The 25,092-nt window shown below is 36.1% G+C and overlaps 1 protein-coding gene across 2 annotated transcripts; it reads left to right on the top strand.

The window, feature by feature from the left end:
* Positions 1-20: 20 nt before the first annotated feature.
* On the top strand, positions 21-25,054 carry SLC30A4 (solute carrier family 30 member 4). 2 transcript variants are annotated; one of them, XM_045528395.1, is made up of 8 exons: positions 21-200; positions 327-829; positions 7,314-7,460; positions 20,806-20,959; positions 22,145-22,346; positions 23,164-23,269; positions 24,060-24,194; positions 24,818-25,054. In XM_045528395.1, exons 2-8 carry the CDS (start codon positions 439-441, stop codon positions 24,970-24,972), a joined length of 1,290 nt encoding a protein of 429 aa, XP_045384351.1. In that variant the 5' UTR covers positions 21-200; positions 327-438; the 3' UTR covers positions 24,973-25,054. The 2 variants fall into 2 exon arrangements, with proteins under 2 accessions (XP_045384351.1, XP_045384357.1); XM_045528401.1 differs by lacking the exon at positions 7,314-7,460.
* The last annotated feature ends 38 nt before the right edge of the window (positions 25,055-25,092 follow it).

Raw genomic sequence — 25,092 nt, 5'->3', positions numbered from 1 at the left:
CCGGCGCACGCGCGCGGCCCCGCGCAGGGCGAGGAGAGGCGGTGGCCGCGGGCGCCCGGCCTCAAGCTGTCAGACCCGCGAGCGGGGCTCCGGCGCCGGGCGCAGTAGGCGCGAGCACGGCCCCGCGGCCCCGGGGAGCTGGCCCAGCCGAGCCGGCCCGGGGCGGGGAGATGAGCGGCGGCCCCGCGGCGGCGCCCCAGGTAGATGCGCCGCCCCCTCGCGGAGCGGAGCCTCGGGGCTGGCCCTGCGTTCCGCCGCCGGGGGCTTCGGAACTTGTGGGCAGTGTTGGGGCGCCTTTAATTTATAACGTGTTTCGTTTTCCACAGGATGGGGAGGGACGCGCTGCACTGCCCTCGGGCACTGGCGCTCCCGTGAAGTAGGAGCCGCCGCCGGCCGCCTGCACGAGCCGTTCCGCGCCGCGGCCGCTCAGCCCCTGCCATGGCCGGGTCCGGCGCGTGGAAGCGCCTCAAATCTCTGCTGAGGAAGGATGATGCGCCTCTGTTCTTAAATGACAGCAGCGCCTTTGACTTCTCGGATGAGGTGGGGGATGAGGGGCTTTCTCGGTTCAACAAACTTCGAGTTGTGGTGGCCGATGATGGTTCTGAAATCCTGGAAAGGCCTATTAACGGGGCGCACCCGGCCCTCCAGGCCGACGATGATTCCTTACTGGACCAGGACTTACCTTTGACCAACAGTCAGCTGAGTTTGAAGGTGGATTCCTGTGACAGCTGCAGCAAACAGAGAGAGTTGCTGAAGCAGAGAAAGGTGAAAACCAGGTTGACCACTGCTGCCGTTCTTTACTTGATTTTCATGATTGGAGAGCTTGTAGGTGAGTTGTGTTGCCAACTCACTTTCTGTTTACCTTTCATTGAGAGTCTTTTGTCAAGCTGTAGTTACACCTGATTTGGGGTTAAACTTTCTTTTTAGGAAGTTTGTATTTATCAAGATACTGATCTCATGATATGAAAATGCCATAAGGGTTCCAAAGTACAGAGCAACCTAAGTACAACATAAACTTCTAGAGATAACTTTGACTTTGTCTTCTAGTTCTTTAGACACTATGAAGTTAAAGTTGGGCATTATCTTCATTGTATACTGTGTAACTTCCTCTTTTTAAAAAATTCTAGTAAAATACCCCCTTAATTTTTGCAACGTTTAAAATAGTAAATGATTCTAAAATTACTTTGAATCACAGAATTTTACGGCGTGACGGGATCTTACTGAACACCTGCTCCACCTTCTTTTTTACGTATAAGGATTCTGAGGGCCCAGACAGGTTAAATAAGTTATGAAGCCACTTAGAGACTTAATGGAAGAGCCATATCTACAGTCCCAGTCACTGGAGTTTTTTCTCTGCATTTGATTTACGTGGTCTGTTTATACTGTTTCCTTTTGTATTTATCATCAAGAGATTTGCAAAACTAAATACTACCAACTAACATGAAATTTTTTCAGTATAAGGTGGGTCTGAAATGAACCAATGGATTTCCCCAGAGTTCTATGAACTTGGTTTTCTTTTTCGTCTTTTAATTATACAAATAATACGTTCTGACTATAAGATACATTCCATTCTTCATTTAGAGATTATTTTCACAGTCGCATGTAACTGTTAGTGACAGTTTACAAAGTGACATTAAAGCAAGGAGATGATTCTTTCATGTTGTCTTTTAATGATGAACCATGATGAAAACAGAGGTGGCAATCCAGAATTAAGATGTTTTGGCTGGACGTTGTATGTAGGAAAATTATGTTTCCTACTCATTTCATACCATTGCTCCCCAGTGCTCACTTCAGCCATGCTTGCCTTCTTTTTCTTCCTACAACTCATAAAGGTCTTTTTGGCCTTAAGGCCTTCAAACTAGCTGGTCCTTCTACCTCAGTGGCTTTCAAACTTTTTTGACCTCACTATAGTAAGAAATACACTTAACATTGTGACTCAAGTAGGCATGCATGCATACATATGTGTGTATGTATACACACGTAAACATGTGTATAAATATATACATAACTGAAACAAAAGTCTTATTTCATGTGATGTATTCTAATTTTTTCACCTGTGGTCCCAACCCACTAAATTGATTTCATGGACCCCTAATAGTAGGTCAGGGCTTGCAGTTTGAAAAACAGTTCTTTTTTAAAAAAAACAGCCCATATAGATTCCCTTTTCCCAGATCTTCTCCTGGCTGGTTTCTTGTCATTCATGTCTCATCTCAAAAGATATCTTTGAGAGACCTTTTCTAACTGACTAAATCTCTTTTGTCCTCTGTTCTTTCCCCAATCTTCAAAGTCCTAAGCATCTGAGAGTATCTTATTTATTTACTTATTTAATATCTGTCTTTTTCAACTGAAATAGGCTGAATTCCCAACACCTAGAACAGTGACTGGCACAAAGCAGAGACTCAGTAAATTTTTTTGAATTAATTAAATTTTATTCTGTTAGAGAATTATAAATGCTTAAGCTGTAAAGAAATTAAAAGACAGGAGTAAAGCTGTGGCCAGATAAGGCACCATGGTTTTAAGCAGACTAAGATTCAGTGACTTGCCCAAATTAACACAACTAGAATATTGAGTATTCAGGCTTAGTGATTTTTGAAGTTAATATTTAGTATTTGAAGTTAAAGTAACATTAATCACAATTTTCCACCTTAAAATTCATCTAGAGTTTATTTTACCTAAGTAAAAAATCATTACAATGTAATTGTCCTTACTTCCCATTTCTGGGAATGGGAACTTCCCATTTGCCAATCTCTTATTTGGCAAATGTTGTTTTGTGAAAGCCACAATATAAGTATTTCCTTTCAAATACTGACTTTATTTTCAAACAGGAAAATACTGTGTTAAATAATACAGATAAGATAGTAGTATTTAAGGTAGGCATTAACAATATTATTTAGCCTTGGAGAGAATAAGAGCTGGTCTTTAAGTCTTAACATGGGTTTCCTGACTGGCAAGAAGGCCCAGTCTGGAGGCAGCTAGCTGATTTTCTTTCTCCCTCCCCTACCGCAAGCCAGCAAGGATCCCCTTTGGTTGAGTTTCCTCCTTCAGGCAACCACCTAGAAAATTACTGACTTTATACTAATTATTGCCATGTCACAAGTGAAAAGGAAAAATTTTGTAAAATTTTGCAATGAATATTTTGTAAATAAAGGTATGTTTAGCTACAATTTCCCATTTTCCCTCTGTATGGCAATTTTTGGGACACCCTACATTATAATCCCTATTACCTGGAGCATTTAAGAAGATAAGACGTTAAGCACACAAGTAAATTTAAAATTCACATCATCTTAAGTGTTACGGAGAAAAAGAACAAGGTACTACAACATATAGTAACCAGTGAGATATAGTTTATGCATGAACTAGGTACATTTAAACAAAAAAAAAAAATAGTAGGAGTTATCAAAGCAAAGGGAGTGAGAGAGTGTTCCAAGCAAAGAGAACAGCATGTACAAAGGTCCTAAAGCTTTCAGTTCTTTAAAAGGAATAGAAAAGAAGGCCAGTTTAGCTGGAAGGTAGTAAATATGAGGGAAAGAGGCAGGAGGACCTCATCAGGCAGGTCCTGATAGGCCACATTAAATGAATATAGTTTTTATTCTAAGTGCGATGGGAAGCCAGTCAGGGGTTTTAAGCAAGAGGGTGACATCATGGGGTGTACCTTTTTGAAAGATTATTCTGGCTGTTATGTGGAGACTGAATGAGAAGGTACATTTCTGGATGCAAGTAAACTGATGCAGGGGTCCAGACAAGAAACAATTATGGCTTGGAATAGAATGGATGGAGAAAAATGCACTTACTAAAAAACTGAAGGTCCACTGACAAAATTGGCTGATGGTTTGGATGTGAAGGTTGAGGAGAGAACAGTGTCAGGAATGATTCTGAAGTTTTTCACCTAAGCAGCTGAGTGTATAGAACTGGATCTTATGAAGCACCAGGAGAATGCAGAATAGGATTTGGACATGGGCTTGTTTTAGACATGTTACTTTTTATATGTGTGGGAAACATCCAAGTGAAGCTATCTGGTGGGGGGCGCTGTTAAATATGAGTCTATAATTCAAAAGACAGGTCAAGGTAGAGAGATATGGTATGTCATGCCATAGGAATGGATAAAATTACCTAGAAAGCCTAAGTCCTGAGGAACTACAACTTTAGAAGTCAAGCAGAGACAAATAGGTGTTCCAAAATCCAAGAAAAGAAAGTATTTCAAAGTGGAAATAAATAGGTTGAAACTGCTGAGAGGTCTAATTAGATGAGAACTAAATATCCTCAGGATTTGGTAACAGACTTATCAATTAGTTTACCAATTGTATTGGGAATGAAAATGCTTGAAGAGCGAATACAGACTTCCAGGTAAAATAAAGATGGCAAATTGAACTTTAGCATCTAATTTTGCTTCCTCTGAAACCTGTCTTAAACTACAATGAAGGGATTAAAAAAAAAAAGATACAAATCCACACAGATGGGAAAAAATGGAGAGGAGAAAATAGCAACAAAAATTTTGGAAACTGGAAAGAAAAAAGATAAAGAGGTAACAGACTTAATAGACTCAAAAAAGCCAGCTTCTAAGCCAGCAGTGGGGAAGCTGAGAACCAACTCAGTTTACACTAGACCAGTGGTTCTCAAGCTTTGCTGTGCATCAGAATCACCTAGAGAACTTGTTAAAACACAAGATCCCAGGGGCTGCTGATACTGCTGATCCAAGGACCCCAGTAGAGAACTGCTGCACTAGAGAATCCTAAGTAGGCCCAGAATTGGTTGTACCAGGTACCTCTGGAAGTGTGCGTAAAGAAGGCTAAAATAAGGAAAGCTAGTTAAAACCTGTTTAAGAACCAGTCAGATATAATTGTATATCAAGTATCCATAAAGCAAGAACAGGCTGCTTTAAAAAAAATTCAGGGCAAAGAAAAGAACTTTTGAACAATAAAAACATATGAATAGAAAAATTTTTAACTCCATAGAAAAGTTAGAAGATGAATTAAGGTACCCTCTCACAAAGTAGAGCAAAAAAACAGAAGGATAATTGGAGAGAAAAGGCAAAAAAAAAAATTGGAATTATCAGTCTAAACTCCAAATAGTAGGAGTCTGAGGAATAAGAGAAAGCAAAAGGGAAGAAATCATCAACAGTAATAGTTTAAGAAATTTCTCCATAACTGAAGGTTATGCATTTCCAGATTGAAAAAGTCAACAAAAGCCCAGTAAATTGGGTGAAAAGAGATCCACAACACAGTACATCATTGTGAAATTTCAGAACAAAGGGAACACATTATTATCTAGTACCTCAGGTAACTGCAGTGTTAGTTGCCTCTGATAGTTTTTGACAAGCATGGGAAGGAAAGTGGGAGGTGCTGACACAGGGCAAGTTCCAAGTGTCAGGTCAAATAAAAAACAGCTTTGCAGATATTTCAGGGAATCCCCAGACAGGTCAAATAATGACAGTTCTCTGGGAATGGGGCTTTGAAGGAGCTCCAAAGCCATTTTTCCTCCTCCAGTGACTGCCAAAGTGAGGTTTTGTGGCCTGTTGGTTTTCAAGCTACCAGAAAACTGAGGAATGGCAAATGGGCATAGGGCAAGTTAAAACACCACAAAGCTAACTGTTTTTACTGAAAATCAGCCATTTTTCTTAAATGAATGCTATATGTGTAAGGCTTTAGTTCATTTCCAAAGTTCTAAAAAAGCTGATTTTGACAATTTTTGTCCATGTTCTCATTGCCTTTAAGAAGGAGATGATTTTCAGAGGTCCATACTATGTTTTTGCTGATATTACCTACATGTGGCTTTTAAAATTTAGGTTTATTAAAATTTAATTAATTCCTTAGTTTCACTGGCCATTTTTAAAATGCTCAAAAGCCACATGTGATTAGTGGCTACTCCATTGGACAGCACAGACATAGAACATTTCTGTCTCAGAAAGTTCTGGACAGTGTGGCTTTAAGGAATTATCCTCATTTTATAGATGAGTAAGGCTCAAAAAGGTTAAGTAACTCACTCAGTGTCTCTGAGATTCCAAAGCTCCATGTTGTTGACCACTAACCTGTATTTCCTCTCAGTGCTATTTATATAGATAGAGCACATTGAGGTTAATGTATGTGCCTGTAAGATCATCAGCCTCAGGTCTCCTGCTACACTTGGCTCTGCATATTCAGCCCAGGAATGAAGGGGACCAACAGCTCAGCACACTTACCTGATCATGAAGTGCCACTCTACATTATAACAGTGATTCTCAGCGTGGTTCCAAGGCCTGATGCATCACCGTCACCTGGGAACACATTAGGAATATAAATTCTCAGGCTGCATCCCAGACCTACTGAATTCTTAGAGTAGATGGTCAAACAGTTTGTATTTTAACAACCCCTCCAGGTGATTGATACACATAAAAGTTTGAGTTAGCTTATTCAATGAATGGTGCTAGGAAGGTTGTCTATAATGGGACAATACAGATACACACACACAAAATGTGTTATATGTGTAATGCCTGGAAAATCAATACCAAAAAAATTGTATCCTAAATACCAACTTTTGTCCCTCTATTCAAAGATACTGCTATCTATATCCAAGTGTATCAGTTAATTTTTATATTTTATGTTGAATTAATATACATTTTGTGATTCCTTCAGTTTAATTTTATGTTCAGGCTGAGCATAGTGGCTCATGCTGGTTATCTCAGCACTTTGGGAAGCCAAAGTGGGAGCATTACTTGAGGCCAGGAGTTTGAGACCAGCCTGGGCTACATAGCAAGACCTCGTCTCTACAAAAAATAAAAAAATTAGCCAGGTGTGGTGGCACACACCTGTAGTCTCAGCTACTTAGGAGGCGGAAGCAGGAAGATTGCCTGAGCCCAGGAGTTTGAAATTACAGTGAGCTATGATTGTGCCACTGCATTCCATCCTGGGCAACAACAACAAAAAATTATGATCAAACCCTCCCCAGCAAATCAACACCTACCTTTTCTTCAGCTTTGTTGTAATATTTAGATATTATTATTATTAATAATTCACGATCTGATAGTAGAATTAGTAGGTTTAGCGAAAGTTGCAGTGCTAAAACAAAATTTCTCTTTATATGTTTGCCTAGGGGGTTTTAACTTTTTAAGGCCATTGACTCCTTGAAGAATCTGTTAACAAAAATTGACATTCCCACCAGAAAAATATACGTATATATAATATTTTGCATACAATTTTAGAACACTTTGACTTAATTGTAATATGATAAAGATTTAGTTAGAAGTTCATATTTTGTAGGGTGTTACGTATTTCTGTTTTGATTGCTTACTTTTTTTTTTTAATTAACTATTCCTTCTTTCCTCCCACTCTTACTCAAAGGTGGATACATTGCAAATAGCCTAGCAATCATGACAGATGCACTTCATATGTTAACTGACCTAAGCGCCATCATACTTACCCTGCTTGCTTTGTGGCTGTCATCAAAATCACCAACCAAAAGATTCACCTTTGGATTTCATCGGTTAGGTAGGTAATTGGGGTTTCTTTTGGTTTATAATGTTTTATAACCACAATATAGTAAAGCCACAATGACCTATAACCCTGATTAACTGAAATCTTTCCAATGGTATCTTGTTTGAACAAAGCAAATGAAAATAGATAAATAAGGCCAGTCATAGTGGTTCAGTCCTGTAATCCCAGCACTTTGGGAGGCCGAGGTAGGAGGATCACTTGAGGCCAGGAGTTGAAGACTAATGTGGGCAACATAGTGAGACTCTGTCTCTATTATAAAATTTTTTAAAAAAAGAAAATGAGACTATTCCAAAACATCTATTCCAGGGTACATTCTGCCCAGTCAGCTAAACAGTTTACACATAAAATTATATGATGATCATTAATCTTCACATTTTTCCCTATGTCCTGAAGATGTCATCAGAAAACGTTTACTTTCATTTTATTGAACTAAGCAAAACTACATGAGTTTAACTTGTTAATAAGCATTAGCTTCTCCCTTTGAGTTGAGGTATTTTGACCAAAGCTACCATAGCCTAGATTTTAAGGATTACTATAAATTGATTTTAAGTATATACTATGTGGCGGACCTTCATTGAAACCAGTGTATCAACATAATTCTGCAAATGCGTATATTTTTATTTGCTTGTTTTGAACAAATATTAATGTTTAGTTAATAAGGGTTAAAATCATACATTGATATCTACACAGTTCTGCTTCTTACTGTGTTAATTTTTAATTTTTTACCTATTTCAAAAATATGTATAAAGTAATTACCTGAACTGGCCAGGCATGGTGTCTCACACCTGTAATCCTAGAGCTCTGGGAAGCTGAGGCAGGAGAATCACTTGAGGCCAGGTGTTGGAGACCAGCCTGAGCAAGAGCAAGACCCTACCTCTACCAAAAATAGAAAAATTAGCTGGGCGTGGTGGCACACTCCTGTAGTCCTAGCTACTTGGGAGGATGAGGCAGGAGGATCACTTGAGCCCCAGAAGTTTGAGGTTGCAGTAAGCTACAATGACACCACTGCGCTCTAGCTGGGGTGACACAAAAACTCTGTCTCAAAAAAAAAAAATCACCTGAACTATTATATGAAGTGCCATATGACCACATGTCATTTGCATAGAAGTACCAAAACAACAAAGAGAACCAAATGATTGGGTCACCAATAAACAAGAAGTTTCCACAAATTTCTGGAAGTTGGAAAGTGGGTAAGAGTACATCGAAGGAGAAAACAAGCCAAGAAACTACAGCCTGAGTCCTAGAATATACTCTGAACTGTAACTGGATTAGCCCAACAGATCTCCAAAGAAGGCTCAGGGACAGAGATGAGCAGAAATGAGAACTGGGGCTAAAAACAGAGAATATTAATTGAATGACTGTAAGTGGGAAGCTGCTCTTAGTAATTTCACTCTGCCCTACCTCCCTTCTTACCCACCACCTCCACTCAGGCAGCCTGCATTTTCCCCAATGTAAAATACCAAATAGTTCTTCTAGAAAGAAATTGAATGAAATGTTTGGAGAAAGCTGAGAATTCTAATGTGCCTGTTGATGCTCCAGAATAAGTCTTATTTCTACTAGAATTCAGGGTTCTCCAGCCTTACAGCCTGGTTTCCCACCTACTTACCCTAAAGTAATACACTTGTCCTACTCTGCCCTGCCCTGTACCCCTTAATAATAACCACTTTGATGCATTTCTGGCCTATCCTTCCATCACTTCCTTTTTGCAAAGGGCAGTTTTCCTATCCTTCCACCCTAAATGTGAATGGACAACCAAGAACCTTCTAGCATATGAGAAATACCACCAGCATGAGAGAAAATGACCAAAATTAAACTAAGCATAGAGGAAAAAATTAAGCATAGAGGAAAGAGAGATAACTTAAAGAACAGAAGGAAAGTTTTAAAATTATCTTATTAATATACTCTGGATGGTAAAACAGTAAAATGTTTTTAAAAAGAAACATACAAAAAGAAGCTCTTTGAAATTAAAATATTACTGCTGAAACTTTTTTAAAATGCCATTTTCAAGCCGGGTATGGTGTGTCATTTTGGGAGGCCAGAAGTTCAAGACCAGCCTGAGGAAGACAGACCCCATCTCTATGAAAAATAAAGAAAATTAGCCAGGCATGGTGGCTTACAACTGTAGTCCTAGCTCGAGAGGCTGAGGTAGGAGGATCACTGGAGCCCAGGAGTTTGAGGTTGCAGTGAGCTATGATGACATCACTGCACTCTAGTCCAGGCAAAGGAGTGAGGCTCTGTCTCAAAAAAAAAAAAAAAAATTCTATTTTCAATAGAAGGACTAGAATATATAGCCAAGAAAATCTCCCAGAATATAAAACAGAAAGATGTGATAGAAACAGGAGGAAAAAGTTTAAAACTGTAAAAGAATAATCTTGGAGGTCCAAAGCCCTACTACCAAGAACCTCAGGAAATAGAACTTAAAAAAAATAAAATAGAGTGACTACTTAGTATGGGATTTCTTTGGAGGGTGATCAGCACGTTCTGGAATTAGATAGTGGTTATGGTTGTACAGCCTTGTGTGAGTACTAAAAACCACTGAATTGTACACTTTAAAATGGTTAAAGTGGTGAAATTTATATTGTATGAATTTTATCTCAATTTTTACAAGTCTTCTAAAAAATAAAAGGGAGAGAATTGTTAAAGATATGGATAGATGAATATTTCCAGAGCTAAGGAGGTACTCAAGCTTCCTTTTGGGATCTTCTTTTTTCCTTTTCATATTCCAAAATCGTATGAGAATAAATCTAAATACAGATCTTATTTGACTTATTTTATTCTTTGAAGTAATGGTGGAAATAGTGGAAGAAAAAAACTTATGTTGATTTGTGCAAGATTCAAAAGACAACAGAGTTATATAGAATTTGGTAAATAAAGCTATAAACCAAAGCAGTTGGTGTCCTTGAGTTCCACAGAGTACCATTACTTCATGAGTCATCTCTTGAAGTTCTTTAGGGGGAGATATATTTACATTGAACACATTTAAATAGTGTAGCTCTTGTGGCCTCTAATTCCAAGACTTGGTGATTCAGGCTTTGAAGAACGTTGCAGAAGGAATCTCCCTAAGAAATTTCTGGTTTGTCACTATTGTTGAATTTTGTTTTGTTTTGATGGCATGGGAGGTAGGACAGGGATGGAGTTTTTTCCTTGTTGGTTTGTTTTGTTTTTGTTTTAGAGACTAGGTTTCACTCTGTTGCACCAGCTCAAGGACAGTGGCATGATCATAGATCACTGCAGCTTCAAACTCCTGGGCTCAAATGATCCTCCCACTTCTGTCTCCTGAATAGCTGGACTACAGGCATGTGCCACCGCCCTGGCTAATTTTTTTTTTTTAATTTTTTGTAAAGACAGGGTCTTGGTATGTTGCTGAGGTTCGTCTCAAATTCCTGGCCTCAAGCTGTCCTCCCTCCTCAGCCTCTGGGGGTACAGGTGTGAGCAACTGTGCCCAGCCTTGATTTATTTTGTAAATGTATAAAACATATTCCAAAAGTCAAAAGTTATTTTTTAATTGAAAAGATTTACTCAGAGAAGTTTTGCTTTCATTCTGTCCCTCCACCCCATTCCCCCTTCCCACTCTGTATTAGTAAACTATTTTAATTAGTTTCTGGCCTATCTTTACAGCATTTCCTTTTGAAAATATAAGCAAATACATATATGTGTTCATATCCTGCTCCATGCCATCCTTTCTTATGCAAAAGGCAGCATACTCTATGTCCAACTCTAGACCTGGAGGCAGTGATTCTATATACAGAGTTCTGTCTCTTAGAGATCACTTTATAACAGTATGTAGACAATTTTGATTTGAAAATTTCAGAGCTTAAAGAATGAGAATGACCACTTAACTATTGAGAGAAATAATATTCTCTTGTTCCTTTTGAATAAGAATCGAGCATAGGATATTGCCTTGGGATTCTGCATGAGGAAGCAGAAAATTAGATTAAGATTTCTTGGAATTTTTTTCTGCATTGAGGAACCAAATTGTAACACTCTATTTGATAATAATAAATATCAAGTCACGCTTAGTTATAATTGCCATTTTAGTTCTGTGTTGTGTGGATACATTTTTCACTTTAAAAGATCACATTCTCTGTAGGCATTTGCTTGTTTTATATTTACCTATGGACTATTGATTATAGACTTTTGTTTGGTATTTACAAGTACCCATGAGAGAGGCAACAAAGAGAAGTAGTTAAGAGTACAGACCCTGAAACCAATGGCTTGGCTCAAGTCCTGGCTCCCTGACTTCCTACCAGTATGACCTTGGGCAAGTTACCTAACATCTTTGTACTTCCATTTCCTACTTGTAAAAAGATGCTAATAATGGTTCCTACCTCATAGAGTTATTAAGAATATTAAATGAGTTAATATTTGTAAAGTACTTAGAAAAGTCCCTAGCACTTCAAAAGCAGCCTTCACTTATTCTTCGTGTAATCAGCTTCATTTATTCTTCTATGAAGAATTTTAAATAAATTCAAGGTTTATATGTGGCTTTATTTATATATGTAGAAATGCCACTGTAAACTCTGTGGAGTATCCAATCTTTAAAAATTTTGGTTAGATTTTGTCATAATATGGTAGCAAATCACGTTTACTGCTTTTAGGTGCTAGAGATAAAATGGAGTTTATACTCTTAAGTAAGAGAACAAAAATGCTGAGAGTCCAGTGGAAGAAAGTAAAAGAGGTTCTTGTCAGCCTCTACTCTTGCCTTTTGTTTCTTTTGAGTTCCAAAATATTTTTGATACTGATTTGTGTCTGTGAATAGTTTTGAAGTACCAATGAAAATGGATTTTCACCCAAGTAAGAATGATTAGAATGTTTCTTTAAAAAGATAGAAGTAAAAGAAATTGAAGATGCTATTCTACCTGATGGGAAAATAGTGATGTTACCTGCTGTTCACATTGTAGTTTTCTCCTCTTCCCCATCAGTTCCTTGTGCACAGTTTAGACTGAATCTGGAATGTTTCTAGAGAATTGGCTTTATAAGACAGTCCACTGCTGTCTGTAGTGGACTTCCAGCTCCTCTACATGGTCTGGTGTAAAGAAGAAGGGATAGTTTTTGTTTCTTCTATAAACCCAAAGATTAGCTTTTATTGGATAAAAAATGAGGAAATGGAAATTCAATTTCTGGTGTTCTTTGGTCTAGTTAACCTAGGCTAAATAGTTTTACTATGCCTTTGTTTCTCCTGCGATAAGGAGTTTTTAATACTTACAATACTGTGTTTAATGTCAAATTACAACTGTTACATTTATATAATTTGAACTCTCAACTGGCATTCAATGAATGCATGTCACACATGTGAAAGCAAATAGAAACTGAGATAAATATATCTAATATGCAATGAAGAATTGTATAATGAAATCACCTCTGATTTATTTATGAGTTTGGATTTGTATAAAGGAGGATTTGTTTCTACGAATTGTAGTCAGATATTAGCAGTATCATTCTCTAAGTTTATCTCCCTTTCATTTTCTCATAACAATTTATACATGCCTTATAGGATTCATCATATCTTTTATAGCTATTTTTATGAAACTGTATCTCCTTCTAGACCATGAGTTAAATAGGGACAGGAACAGGTAACATTAAACTCTGTGTCTGACACTAATTAGTGCTGTATAAGAGATTATTAATAAAATTGTTGCATATTCAGGCTGAGTAAATAAGGACATGAAAGTTGTGGAACAGATAATTTAGAATAATGCATGATCCTCAAATTATTTGTGTTGAGAGTAAATGAAACCAATTTCCAAACTGGGAGTAGAAGTATTTTTAAAATTTTGGGACTAAAATATTTGGAACTTGAAAACATTTATCTATAATGTTAATTAAATGTAAAACTGTGGTTATGTTCACAGAATAGACTATAAAAATTTATTTGATCCTGGGTATAGCTGGATGGTACAGACTGACTTATAGGTCATTTTGGGTGTAAGAAGAAATTAGAAAGGAGCTACTTATCGTAGTGAGGGGCTGGTCCTATTTGTTTGCTTTGGTACTGACCACGTTTAAGATTTTGTGATCAAATCATCTTTGGTTCAAATCAGATCTATATGATCTTTTGGAGAGTGAGTTAATCTCTCTAAGTAGGAGTTTCTTCTTCTGCAATTAGGGATAATAGTAGCTGTGGCAGAATTGTGAAAAATAGATAAGGTATATAAAGTACCCACCATGGTACTGGCACAGAGTAAGTTTCCAATAAAAGTAAGTTCCAGTCTTCTACTTTTCCTTCTCTCTTTTACATGCCAGTATATCCTCTTATGCAATTTTTCATATCTCTCAAAATGCTCCATGCTCCAAAATGGCCTACCTTTTCTTCTCCCCCTAATCAGAATTCTTAATTGTCCCAGTATAACTATCTCAGCTAGGTAGTAGGAGAAAAGTAAGATGATTCACTCTGATGATTGAATAACAGTTTTTAAAGATATACTTTTTTAAATTTCAGAATATTATGGGGGTACAAACATTTTTTAACTCACAGGTCTTTAGTAACATTTTTGCAATGTAACAAAGTTCATTTTAGCAAAAATAATTCAGTCAAGGTAAAGAAAGGTATTTTTAGATTTGCCAGACAAGCCCAAGTAGCTGTCCCAGGATTCAGTTTTCGGTAGCTGCTTTTCTTTTCCTTCATGTGAGCCCATAGATTGTGTAACATCATTCAAGTTTTTCTTTTTTTTCCTTTCATTATTACTTTACATGAGCTATAATAGCAGCTTTTTGTAGGAAGAGGGAAAGCAGGGTAGGAACCATATGTGAGTTAATTTTAGACACCTGGATTTATTTGACCATGGGTATGTAATTTTATTCTGGAAGCTAATAGAACTTAGAATTTCATGAATCCACACTAGGAGAAATCCCACGTGTCCTCAGAGGAATAGCGTTATCTTCCAGAAAAGGGGGAAATGAGAACATCCCTTTGCTTGCTTTCTGCCTCTATCCTTATGAAATTAATTGGTTTTATTTATATGGCTCTTCTTCCAAATTTTGGGTTGAAGAGGTTGCACAGATTAGATAAAGATAGTGATCATGAGAAAGGACTGTAGTAAGCAGAGTTGTTTGTATCTGAAATAAAAAGCAAGATCTGCACTATAGTAATGCAGATCATCAGCCCAGGTTAATGGCAAAGTGACAGTGTAGGAGTCTTTTGCAGCAATGTGTAGTTTTACTGAGCAAAGACCTCTAGCAGATCTGGCTAGGTAACAGGTTGTCTTGGGGTAGGTATATGGTTACCGTGATAATTCTGTGTTGTTTTTCATTCCCTGATACCAAAGGAGCAGAAAGAATTCAGCTAAAAAAATCTTCCCCCAAACACACAGCCAAAAAGCTCATAATCCCTTCTCCTAGTGATTCATTTTAATGACTTATCCCACCCCTGACAAGAGTTATGCCTAGATTATCCACATCTTAGTGGAAATTTAATCATTTCACATGAACATCTATAGGAAAGAAATAGATGTCTAGAACTTCTTGGAAATGGGAGTTTTGAGGCAGAAGGAAAACACGAGTGAGGTGGTCAACACTGGGTCAACCTGAGAGCAGTAGGTATGCTGGGTATGGGGTAGGGGAGCAGTAAGAAGGCAGAAGTACAAAAGTATTTAGAATAGAAGGTGTGAAGATCCAAAGACAAACTTTGCAGTTTAGATTGGCATTCTGGTGGCAACAGTTGGCCACTGAAAATCCTATATGATAACTTTAGTGTGAGTATAGTAGGGTTCTCTGTGGCTGAGTGGAAATACAAATACGAATTGAATGTCCTTAATGTGAAATATAAAATGCTCTTTTGAGCATCATGTTGGCACTGAGAAAGTTTCAGATTTTGGAGCATTTCGGATTTTCAGATTAGGGATGTTCACCCTATCCTATAATAGTTAGGAAGTCCTAGGCAAATCCAGTATAGCCCACTCATTTTTCTTCTGTTCCCTTCCTTCTACTGGAAGAGGGTAGAAAAGAGAAAGCGCAAAGGAAGTAGAAGAGAGACTATATGTCCACTCTACTCCCGTATTCATTTTTATAGACCTCTGAATCCTGTCTTTAGATGTTTGCTATATATAGTTCTTTGAGGCAATAGAAAGATAAGTGTTATATAATTTAAGTGAAATATGCCCATTATTGGCATCATAGCATTAGCAAAATTAACAGTTATGATAGGCCAGTACATTTATGTGGCACCCATGAAAATAAATATTCATGGACTGTGTGTGGTTTATATAATTAAAGCAAACTGATACTCATTCACCAAATGTGTGCTAATAGTTATTGAATGAATGAATAATAGTGTAGGGTGAGGAGACAGGCAGTAAATACATACACAAACACAAATATAATCATAAATTGTAATAAATGCAGCAAAGAGAAAGAATAAGGTCCATGATGGAAAATAACAAGAGGACAACAGAGAAGGACTCCAGTGTTTTTCATATGAATCTTGAAAACCTCTAGTTTCGGCAATTAATGTTTTAAATGAGCAATAAGCAGTTTTCATATTTTATAGTACTACCAAAACTTGATAATCATCTCTGTTTTCTCCCATTTAATTTTTTTCTGTTAGCATTTATTAGCCATTCAAATTATTTATTCTCTGTAGTTGAAATTCGGGGTGTATTTTAGTTTTTATTAGGTCATTGACCATAAACATCTGTTTATATTTCAGCTGAATGAAAAGATCCAAGTGATCTTATAGCAAAAAACACATTCACTCATCTTACTCCCTCCCCTGCTACAGTTTAGCCAGGTGCAGTGATTTAATTATATATGTGTAAAGTTAAGTAGCAAAATGTTAGAGCTACTATAATATAGGTTTTCTAACATTTCCATAAAAATCTCTTTCAAGAGTTTTTAATGCTAAATTTCCATTTAGATTGAAATATGACATTCAAGTTTACCTAAAGCTAATAGAGTAGTAACTTTCACAGAAATCTAGGATTTTTTAATTGTAAAAGTTCCTGGATCTCCTTTAAGAAAATGAAAAATCCATCTGAGGGCCTGGTGCACTGGCTCACACCTGTAATCCTAGCACTTTGGGAGACCGAGGCAGGAGGATGGCTTGGGGACAGGAGTTGGAGAACAGTCTGAGCAGGAGTCTCTACAAAAAATGGAAAAATTAGCCAGGCACGGTGGCTACCCAGGAGGCTGAGGCAAGAAGATTGCTTGAGCCCAGGAGTTTGAGGCTGCAGAGAGTTATGATGCCACTGCACTCAAGCTGGGTCAACACAGCGAGACTCTGTCTCAAACATAAATAAATCCATCTGATATGTACTCCTTTTGTCTTGGAAAACTTTATTGTAAGTTATGTGACCAAAGACCAACCCAGAGCAAGAATGAGAAAATTAGAGCAGATCATAATTTGGTTGTTGACTGAAGGCTTCCCTCTCTCTTAAATGTTGCAGGAAAATTTGCTTATCTTTATCTACATTCCATCATGTTAAGAATGTTATGAGAGAAAAATTTTTTAAACCCTAAATTAGTCCTATTTATGGTATTTCACCAAAGTTTAATTTATTCACAGTGAAAGAGCTTTTTGTTTTATCAGAACAAATGATCGTATAACTACTATTAGGATTTTTAGTTTTGTCTATGCCTTATACTTCCTAATTATAAATCTGAGCCCCAGACATCTACTTAAAATTTTGTCTTCTTTTTTTCTTTTACATTTATCAGTACTCTGTCCAGAAGACATTTTGACAGGTGATTAGACTAAAAAATAACAAACGAATGTCTTTGCTTTCCACCAAGGGAACCAGACTATAAGGCACATTCCTTATTAATTGCTTGAAAAGGGATATCATTGATAGCATGTCCCTAATATGCCATTTTGGGAATTTCTCAGAATCAGCTGAATTCCATTACCAGTAACTGTGAGTAGTCATCAGGATCTCTCATATCCTGCTCACATGGGTGAAAACTGCCCTGGAGAACTAAATTGTCAGCTGCAGGCTGCAGGAGCATAGTGGGCCTTGTAAGGATGTGAGTCCTGCCAAGGAGCTCTTTTCATGCTTTTTGTTTGACTTTCATTTTACTTTATTTTGAATCTGGGTTTGTCTTGTCTGAGAATTTACGAAAAAGTAATTTTAAGTGTTTTATCACTGGGGTATAGCTTTTTCAGATTTAGCATACACACAAGATATTCCCAATATATCTGAAATACTGCATGGGACATACTTATACTAAAGAATTATTTGTTGCTTATCTGAAATGCAAATTTAACTGGACATCCAGTGTCTTAATCTGGCAGACCTACTAGGGTAACTGTAATTTATCATCCAAACCAGGATGCTTTTGAGAGTGAAATGGGGCACTGTTAATGATTATGCCAGGACAGCAAGCATAAACTGGACTGTCCTGGGAAAACTGGAAAGAATGGTCAACCTAATTATTAATATTAAGAGGTTTTGAAACAACGTTTGATTATTGGTTTTAAATTTTCATAACCAATTGCATCTCTGTCATTAACTTGTGTGGCTATGAATCTTTATGAATGTAAAGTATATTGCTTTATAATTTTTATATTAAAAATTTGATTAAGGCACCTTAAAAACTATGGTGGCCTAATTGCTAGCTTCAACCTTGATACTTGATTAAAGTCCTACTAGTGGTAGAAGGCTATGACTAATACATGAGATTTTACGGTTTAAAATTTTTTTAATTATTTCATTTCTTTATGTTATTTATATATGTGTACATTATGATTAGCAGTTATAATTTGGAAATTCCATGTGTGTTTTCTGTCTTTTATTTGGCTTAAACTTTCTCTTCTAACGTATTAACTTCTTGTTTTAGGGGATTTAGTTAGTGACCTATTCTTCATATTTAGCTTAACTTTAATTGTATGGCCTTTTATCATTTTCCCTTGGTCAACTTTTGACTAACTTCATTCTACAAATTGATCCATAAATATTTGAGTGTCTGCTATATGCAAGCTACTCTGCTAAGTACTACAGTAAATATGACATGGAATAGGACTTGGTCCATCCATATCCTTGAAGAGTTTATAGTCTGTATTTAATATGGAAATTTCTCCACAGCTTCATATATTTCAGTTGTTCTTTTTACTCCTCTTCTTTAGCTTGTGTATCTCTTTTGAAGTACGTCAGGAATAGGCGTGCCATGGTTTTCAATAGGAATTGTGTGTTTTTTGTTTTATTCTAACGTTTATTCTGTTGATGCATAGGAGCTTTGGCTACATGAATTAGGTGTCTTAAGGAAATAGCCTATAAGTGCTAGTTAATTTTTCTTATAAATTGGACTAAAAATGTATCAAAGTCCAATATGTTGAACCTTTGAGAAATGAGTCATCCCAGATAACAGTTTTCCAGATTGTTTACCTTTTAACACTTAACAGGATTAATGTCAGATTTCTCTAAAGGAAAAGTTTTCTCTAAATTATTTTCTTGCTTTTCTCTAAATTATTTTCTTGCTTTTACTATTTGAGTATCAATACTTGTTTTATATAATCATGTTAATTTTTAAATGTACTTTATATTACCCTATTTTTGTTATTTTGAAAAGATACAAAATTATTTTTACTTTATATTCACATGGTAGAAAATTTCAAATGATACAAAAACATATATACTACAAAGTGTTCCCTGTTTCCCAGCCACCAATTCTTCTCACCCAAGGTAACCAGTTTTTTATGAGTATTTTGTATATTCCTTCCAGAGATTATATTTACAGATGATTATTTATATATTCTTTTTTCTCCTTTTTTAATATAAATGGTAATATATCATACATAATTATTGTATACTTTGCTTTTTTCACATAGTACTATGTCTTAGAAATTATTCCTTATTAGGATATGCTTTTTTGTTCCTTTTTTACAGCTGCATAGTATTCCATGTTACAGTGCCCTTATTAATCACTTTTTGTGGTTTCCAATCATTTGCTATTATATACAACACTTGATAAATAGCCTTGGAACATACTTCATTTTTCATATGTGCGACTCAGTTGGCATGAGTGTGTATATCATTCCTAGAAGAGGAATCCTGGGTCAAGGGACATTGAATGCTTGCATGTCTTAAATATTTTGTTTTTCTTCAGCCTGAGAAACATAGAAAAACCTCATCTCTACAAAAGATAAAAAATAAAAAATTAGTCAGGTGTGGCAGTACACACCTGTAGTTCCAGCTACTCAGGAGGCTGAGGCAGGAGGATCACCTGAGCCCAGGGGTTTGAAGTTGCAATGAGCCTATGCTGATGCCACTGTACTCTAGCCAGGGCAACAGAGTGAGACCCTGTCTCAGAAAAAAAAAATTATTTGTTTTTCTTTAGTCTAAAGGTAATATATGTTTATAATAAAATTTTAGAGTACTTCAAACATTACCAAAAAGGATAATGTGAAAAATAACTCCTCCAAGCTTCCAGTCCTACTTCCCAGATGTAATACTTTCTTATCTGTCTGTATTTTTTTAACACATTCAGAGAAATTTCTCTGATAATGAACTATAGAGATGATCCTGAAAGTAGTCTTTCTTGTCTTTCTTGTGATTATCAATTTGCCTTATTTTCTTTTTTTTTTTAAATAAATGGCTGTGTGGTATGTCCACTATGTATGTATATATCATAATTTATTAAGTTCTTTGGTAGACATTTAAAATGTCTCCAGGTTTTATTTATACTACAGACAATGCTACAATTATCTTTGCGCAGTGTTTCTGTTAGGTAGAGTCCTAGAAGTAGAACTGTTGGATCAGGAATATATGCATTTTAAATTTTTATTAGTTTTATTAATTGGCTCCCGAAAAGGGTAATACCATTAGATACTTCCACCAGTATATCCTTGCTCACTTTGGCTATTATCAAACTTTTTAATTTTTGTCAATTTAGTAGAGGAAAAAGAAATCTTATGCTTAGTTAAATTTCTTTTATTATGATTGAATTTTGACAAACAGAAATTTAGCTATTTCTGTTTGCTGTGAATTACTGTGTGTGTCCTTTACCCATTTTTCTTATGTGTAGTTCACTTTGTTACTGATTTTTTTTTTGTTACTGATTTTTAAGTGTCCTTTTTTTATATCAGGAAATTAGTCTGTGGTCACATATATTACAAATATTTTTTTCTCAGTTTCTCATTTTTTACCTTGTGTATGGTCTGTAAATATACATAATTTGACCTAAAGAGAGATGAGTGGAGGATAGGGAGTGATAAAGATGAATTGGTGGAGGATCCAGCCCAGTCAAGCTGCTAAACACTTTTTAAATAAGAAAAATGACATGACAAAAATTATGCTTTTATCTCCTTAGAGGAAATAAAATATAAATAAAAGACTGTATAATATTTAGTTGGTATTGAGTATAATAATTGTGATGAAAATATATTTGTTTTATATCTTTTTCCCTCTAGAGGTTTTGTCAGCTATGATTAGTGTGCTGTTGATATATATACTTATGGGATTCCTCTTATATGAAGCTGTGCAAAGAACTATCCATATGAACTATGAAATAAATGGAGATATAATGCTCATCACCGCAGCTGTTGGAGTTGCAGTTAATGTAATGTAAGCTCTATATTTTTTTCACATTAACAATTTCAAGTACTGTGAACTTAGAGACTATTGTACATGCATTGAGAAATGTGTACTGATATTTTCATATTTTTCAAATTATATAGCATTATACACTAATTTTTCTTATAAATGAAACACTTTGGACATCATAAATTCCTCATTAATTTGCCCACATATATTGGAGTTTGACTAACATTCATGAATTTAAGTAGGACAAAGTTTGTTTTTGTTTAACTTTTAGAATACTTTTGTGTTAACTAGATTTTTTTAACTACCAGGTTTTTTTCCTATAAGCTATGAAATTTTTAAGTTATGTATTTAATCATTTAGACCAGGGGTCAGCAACTTTTTCTGTAATGCGGTAGACAGTAAATATTTGAGGCTTTGAGAGCTATACAGTCTCTTTCAAAGCTACTCAACTCTGCTGTTATGAAACAAAAGCAGCCACAATAAAAAATGTAAACAAATGAGCGTGGCTGTGTTCCGATAAAATTTGATGTACAAAAAATGTTAGTGACCCAAAGTGGTCTATTGGCCACAGTTTACCAATCCCTGCCCTAGTGGCTTCTATTCTTACTTGAATAAAATCAAGTCTTTACCATAGCCTTTTTAATAAGATCCCGTGTGCCTCTCCAATCATCTCCTAGCACTTTGGCTTATCTTTTTCTGGCTATAATGGCTGGGTTTTTTTGGTGGAGAGGGGGGTGTTTGTTTGTTTTTTAAGTAAATGGAGCACATTTTTATCTTAGGGCCTTTACCTTGCTCTTCTTCCACCTAGAACACATTCACCAACATTTGCTCCCTGAATCCTTTCAGGTCTCTGCTCAGACAGAATCTGAGAGAGGCCCTCTCTGACCACAATCCCCATCTTTCTCCATCCTCTTACAGTGCTTTATGTTTCTTGAAAGCATTTCGCATTGCCTGGCTGTACATTATGTATATATGTGTTTGCTTCTCTACCTTCTATACTACAACATAAGCTCTATGGGGCTTAGAGATATGTCTGTCTTATTCAGTTTTGACCCCAGCACCTAGAACAGTACCTGATAAGTAATAATTGCTCAAATATTTATTAAATGAATGAGTTCCATGTTACTTCATTAGTGTCTGACTAGTAACAAATATTTTTATCAATAACATTAGGAAAATAATAATGTTTTCTTTTATTTTTAACAGAATGGGGTTTCTGTTGAACCAGTCTGGTCACCATCACTCCCATTCCCACACCCTGCCTTCAAATTCTCCTACCACAGGTTCTGGGTGTGGAAATAGCCATGGGCAGGATAGCCTGGCAGTGCGAGCTGCATTTGTACATGCTTTGGGGGATTTGGTACAGAGTGTTGGTGTGCTAATAGCTGCATACATCATAAGATTCAAGGTAATATGACTGCTAATTTTTCTGTTTTAAAATGTACATAACTTCAGTGTTAAAACGAAAGCTGATTGTCTTTTGTCAGTATGCTGGAAACTAATGTCAGTTTTATTCATTTTGCATTGCCATAAGCCGTCAGTATAGCTCTTTTGTTAGCAGTAAACACAATGGGATCACCTCATAGGGTAACTTACCTATAGTTGGCTTTGGTAGTGCCTTCACTGGAGAACTCAATTTTAAACCTTGTCACTGAATTGCTAGGTAGTGAAATCCAGGGATTTGAGTTCTAATCTTGGCTCTGCCATTAATGCTTTGACCTGGAGCAAGCCCCTCAACTCTAACCTTAAGTTCCTGCCTCCTTATTATGATGGGCTTAGATCAGATGCCTGCTGAAATTCCTTCCAGAGCCAGGCATGGTGGTGCCTGCTTATAGTCCTACTACTCAGAAAGCTGAAACAGAAGGCTTCCTTGAGCCCAAGAGTTTGAGGCCAGGCTGGGCAACACAGTGAGACATTGTCTCTAAAACAAACAAACTCCTTCTAGTTCTGATAGTCTATGATTCTGGGTGGAAGATATAGAGAAGGCACAGAGAAGAACAATAGAACAAGTGATTAAACTTCTGGAAATAGTTCCCATGAAGAAAGTCATTAATAATCTAGGAAATAGTGATGATATTTCTCAATTACAATATCCAAGTTTTAAAGGTATTCTCCAATCCTGCCAAAGAAAGCCAAAGAACAGGGAACATACGCCTTACTTCGCTTTATAGTCTGTTTTATGTCTGTCTATATTTAATTATAAACTTTGATCTATTACCTTTTAGCCAGAATACAAGATTGCTGATCCCATCTGTACATATATATTTTCATTTCTCGTGGCTTTTACAACATTTCGCATCATATGGGATACAATAGTTATAATACTAGAAGGTAAGATCTCATTAACCCATTATGAGTTTATTACTTCTCCAAAGCAAATTGGGAGTCAGGGGGGACAGTCTAGGTAGGACTCTTGCTTTCTTCTGTTATTTATTAGGCTATGTAACACTACCTTACATGTATGTAAGATATAAAGATCAATGCACTCCCATCTGTTAGCCATTCGACCCTTATAATAGCTAAGCAAAGTAGGTAAGGCAGATAGTAGGATAAATTATCTCCATTTACAAACAAAAATTGAAGTTCAGAGGGATAACTTACCTTGGTTAAGGTCATACTGCTAATAAATTGTGGAGCTAGGACAAGAATGCAACTCTTGATTCTCACTGCAATTATGTTTAGTGGTTTATTTATTCTTTAATTCCAATTTAACTTGTGACTTTGTTATATTTACAACATCCTTGTCTTACTGATATTATGTGTAAGCATGAAAATAAAAGTTCTTAACAATAGGTTTATTATCAGTGGATGTTCCTCTCTTTTTCCTTTTTTGTTTATCCTAGAGTGTCTGTTAAATGAGTATTCTGGCTTGATTGGCATTCTTTTTTAGGGAGAATGAACTTTTTTTAAGTAGATATTAACCTCTTTTATATATCCTACATTTTGAGTAAAAATATACATGTGCATGGTTTATCTTAAAGTACTAATATTAACATATTTTAAAGTATCTGTTTAAACTGAATTTGGCAAAGCCATTTGTTTTCTTTGAAAAATGTCTTATCAGTAATATAAAACCGTTTTTTTCCAAAGTAAACTTTACTTGTATATTCCTAACTAATAGGTGTACCAAGCCATTTGAATGTAGACTGTATCAAAGAAGCCTTGATGAAAATAGAAGATGTATATTCAGTGGAAGATTTAAATATCTGGTCTCTTACTTCAGGAAAATCTACTGCCATAGTTCACATACAGCTAAGTATGTTGCTGATAGTAAATGTGGTTCTGGGGTTGGTGGATTTCTATCTTTAGAACTAAACATCTGTGCTTACAATTAAGTAGGAAGACTTCTCTGCTGAAAAGATTTGTCTTAAGGGAGGGGTGAGGCTCTTCAAAAGGTAAGTTGTAGGCAATATTGACAGCAGAATGATAATTTTTGATATCTTTGAAATGAGGCATTACAAATTGATTTTTACCTTCAGATTAAAGGCATTAAATATATTTTCCATGCTCTTTTCTATGTAGGAAATGCTAGATTCTTATGTTTTTTATTTCTTTAGGCATTTCACAGATACTGATTTTTTATTTTATTTTTATCAAAATACATGCATGTGGTTTATTTTTAAAAGTGCATAAGATCTTTTTAATGACAGGCTTATAAATGATGTCTAGTATTTTTTCTCTACCTGAGAGTGGACTGGAGAGATTGGAATAATGAGAAGCCATTACAGATAAACTGACATACCTCTCTAATAGCTTAGGGTAGAAATCAGATGAATAAAAATATGTTCTCAGTATAAGGATGTTTTTTTCCCCTGTGTCTTTTTCACTAATGTATGACTATGTACAATGAATAGTAATGATATTTTCTTGACATTGCAGTTCCTGGAAGTTCATCTAAATGGGAGGAAGTACAATCCAAAGCAAACCATTTATTATTGAACACATTTGGCATGTATAAATGTACTATTCAGCTTCAGAGTTACAGGCAAGAAGCGGACAGAACTTGTGCAAATTGCCAGAGTTTCAGTCCCTAACTTTATATATTTTGGGGACTACTGCCTTATTTATCCTACAGTCCAGACTTGAGAGCAATAAATGCAAACCCAAATGAGAAAATGGGATCCCTGACAGCTGTGTTCATATCAAGTACCAGA

The sequence above is a fragment of the Lemur catta genome, chromosome 1 (genome assembly GCF_020740605.2).
Source record: "Lemur catta isolate mLemCat1 chromosome 1, mLemCat1.pri, whole genome shotgun sequence".
In the NCBI taxonomy this organism is placed as follows: Eukaryota; Metazoa; Chordata; class Mammalia; order Primates; family Lemuridae; genus Lemur; species Lemur catta.
This window is presented reverse-complemented; position numbering and strand designations above follow the sequence as displayed.

What these genes read in the sequence shown, in the direction of transcription:
- SLC30A4 (XM_045528395.1), top strand. Translation starts at nt 439, where the DNA reads ATGGCCGGGTCCGGCGCGTGGAAGCGCCTCAAATCTCTGCTGAGGAAG. An exon ending in CATACATCATAAGATTCAAG is followed by an intron (nt 22,347 to 23,163) that starts GTAATATGACTG and finishes ATTACCTTTTAG; the next exon opens with CCAGAATACAAGATTGCTGA. An exon ending in CATAGTTCACATACAGCTAA is followed by an intron (nt 24,195 to 24,817) that starts GTATGTTGCTGA and finishes TTGACATTGCAG; the next exon opens with TTCCTGGAAGTTCATCTAAA.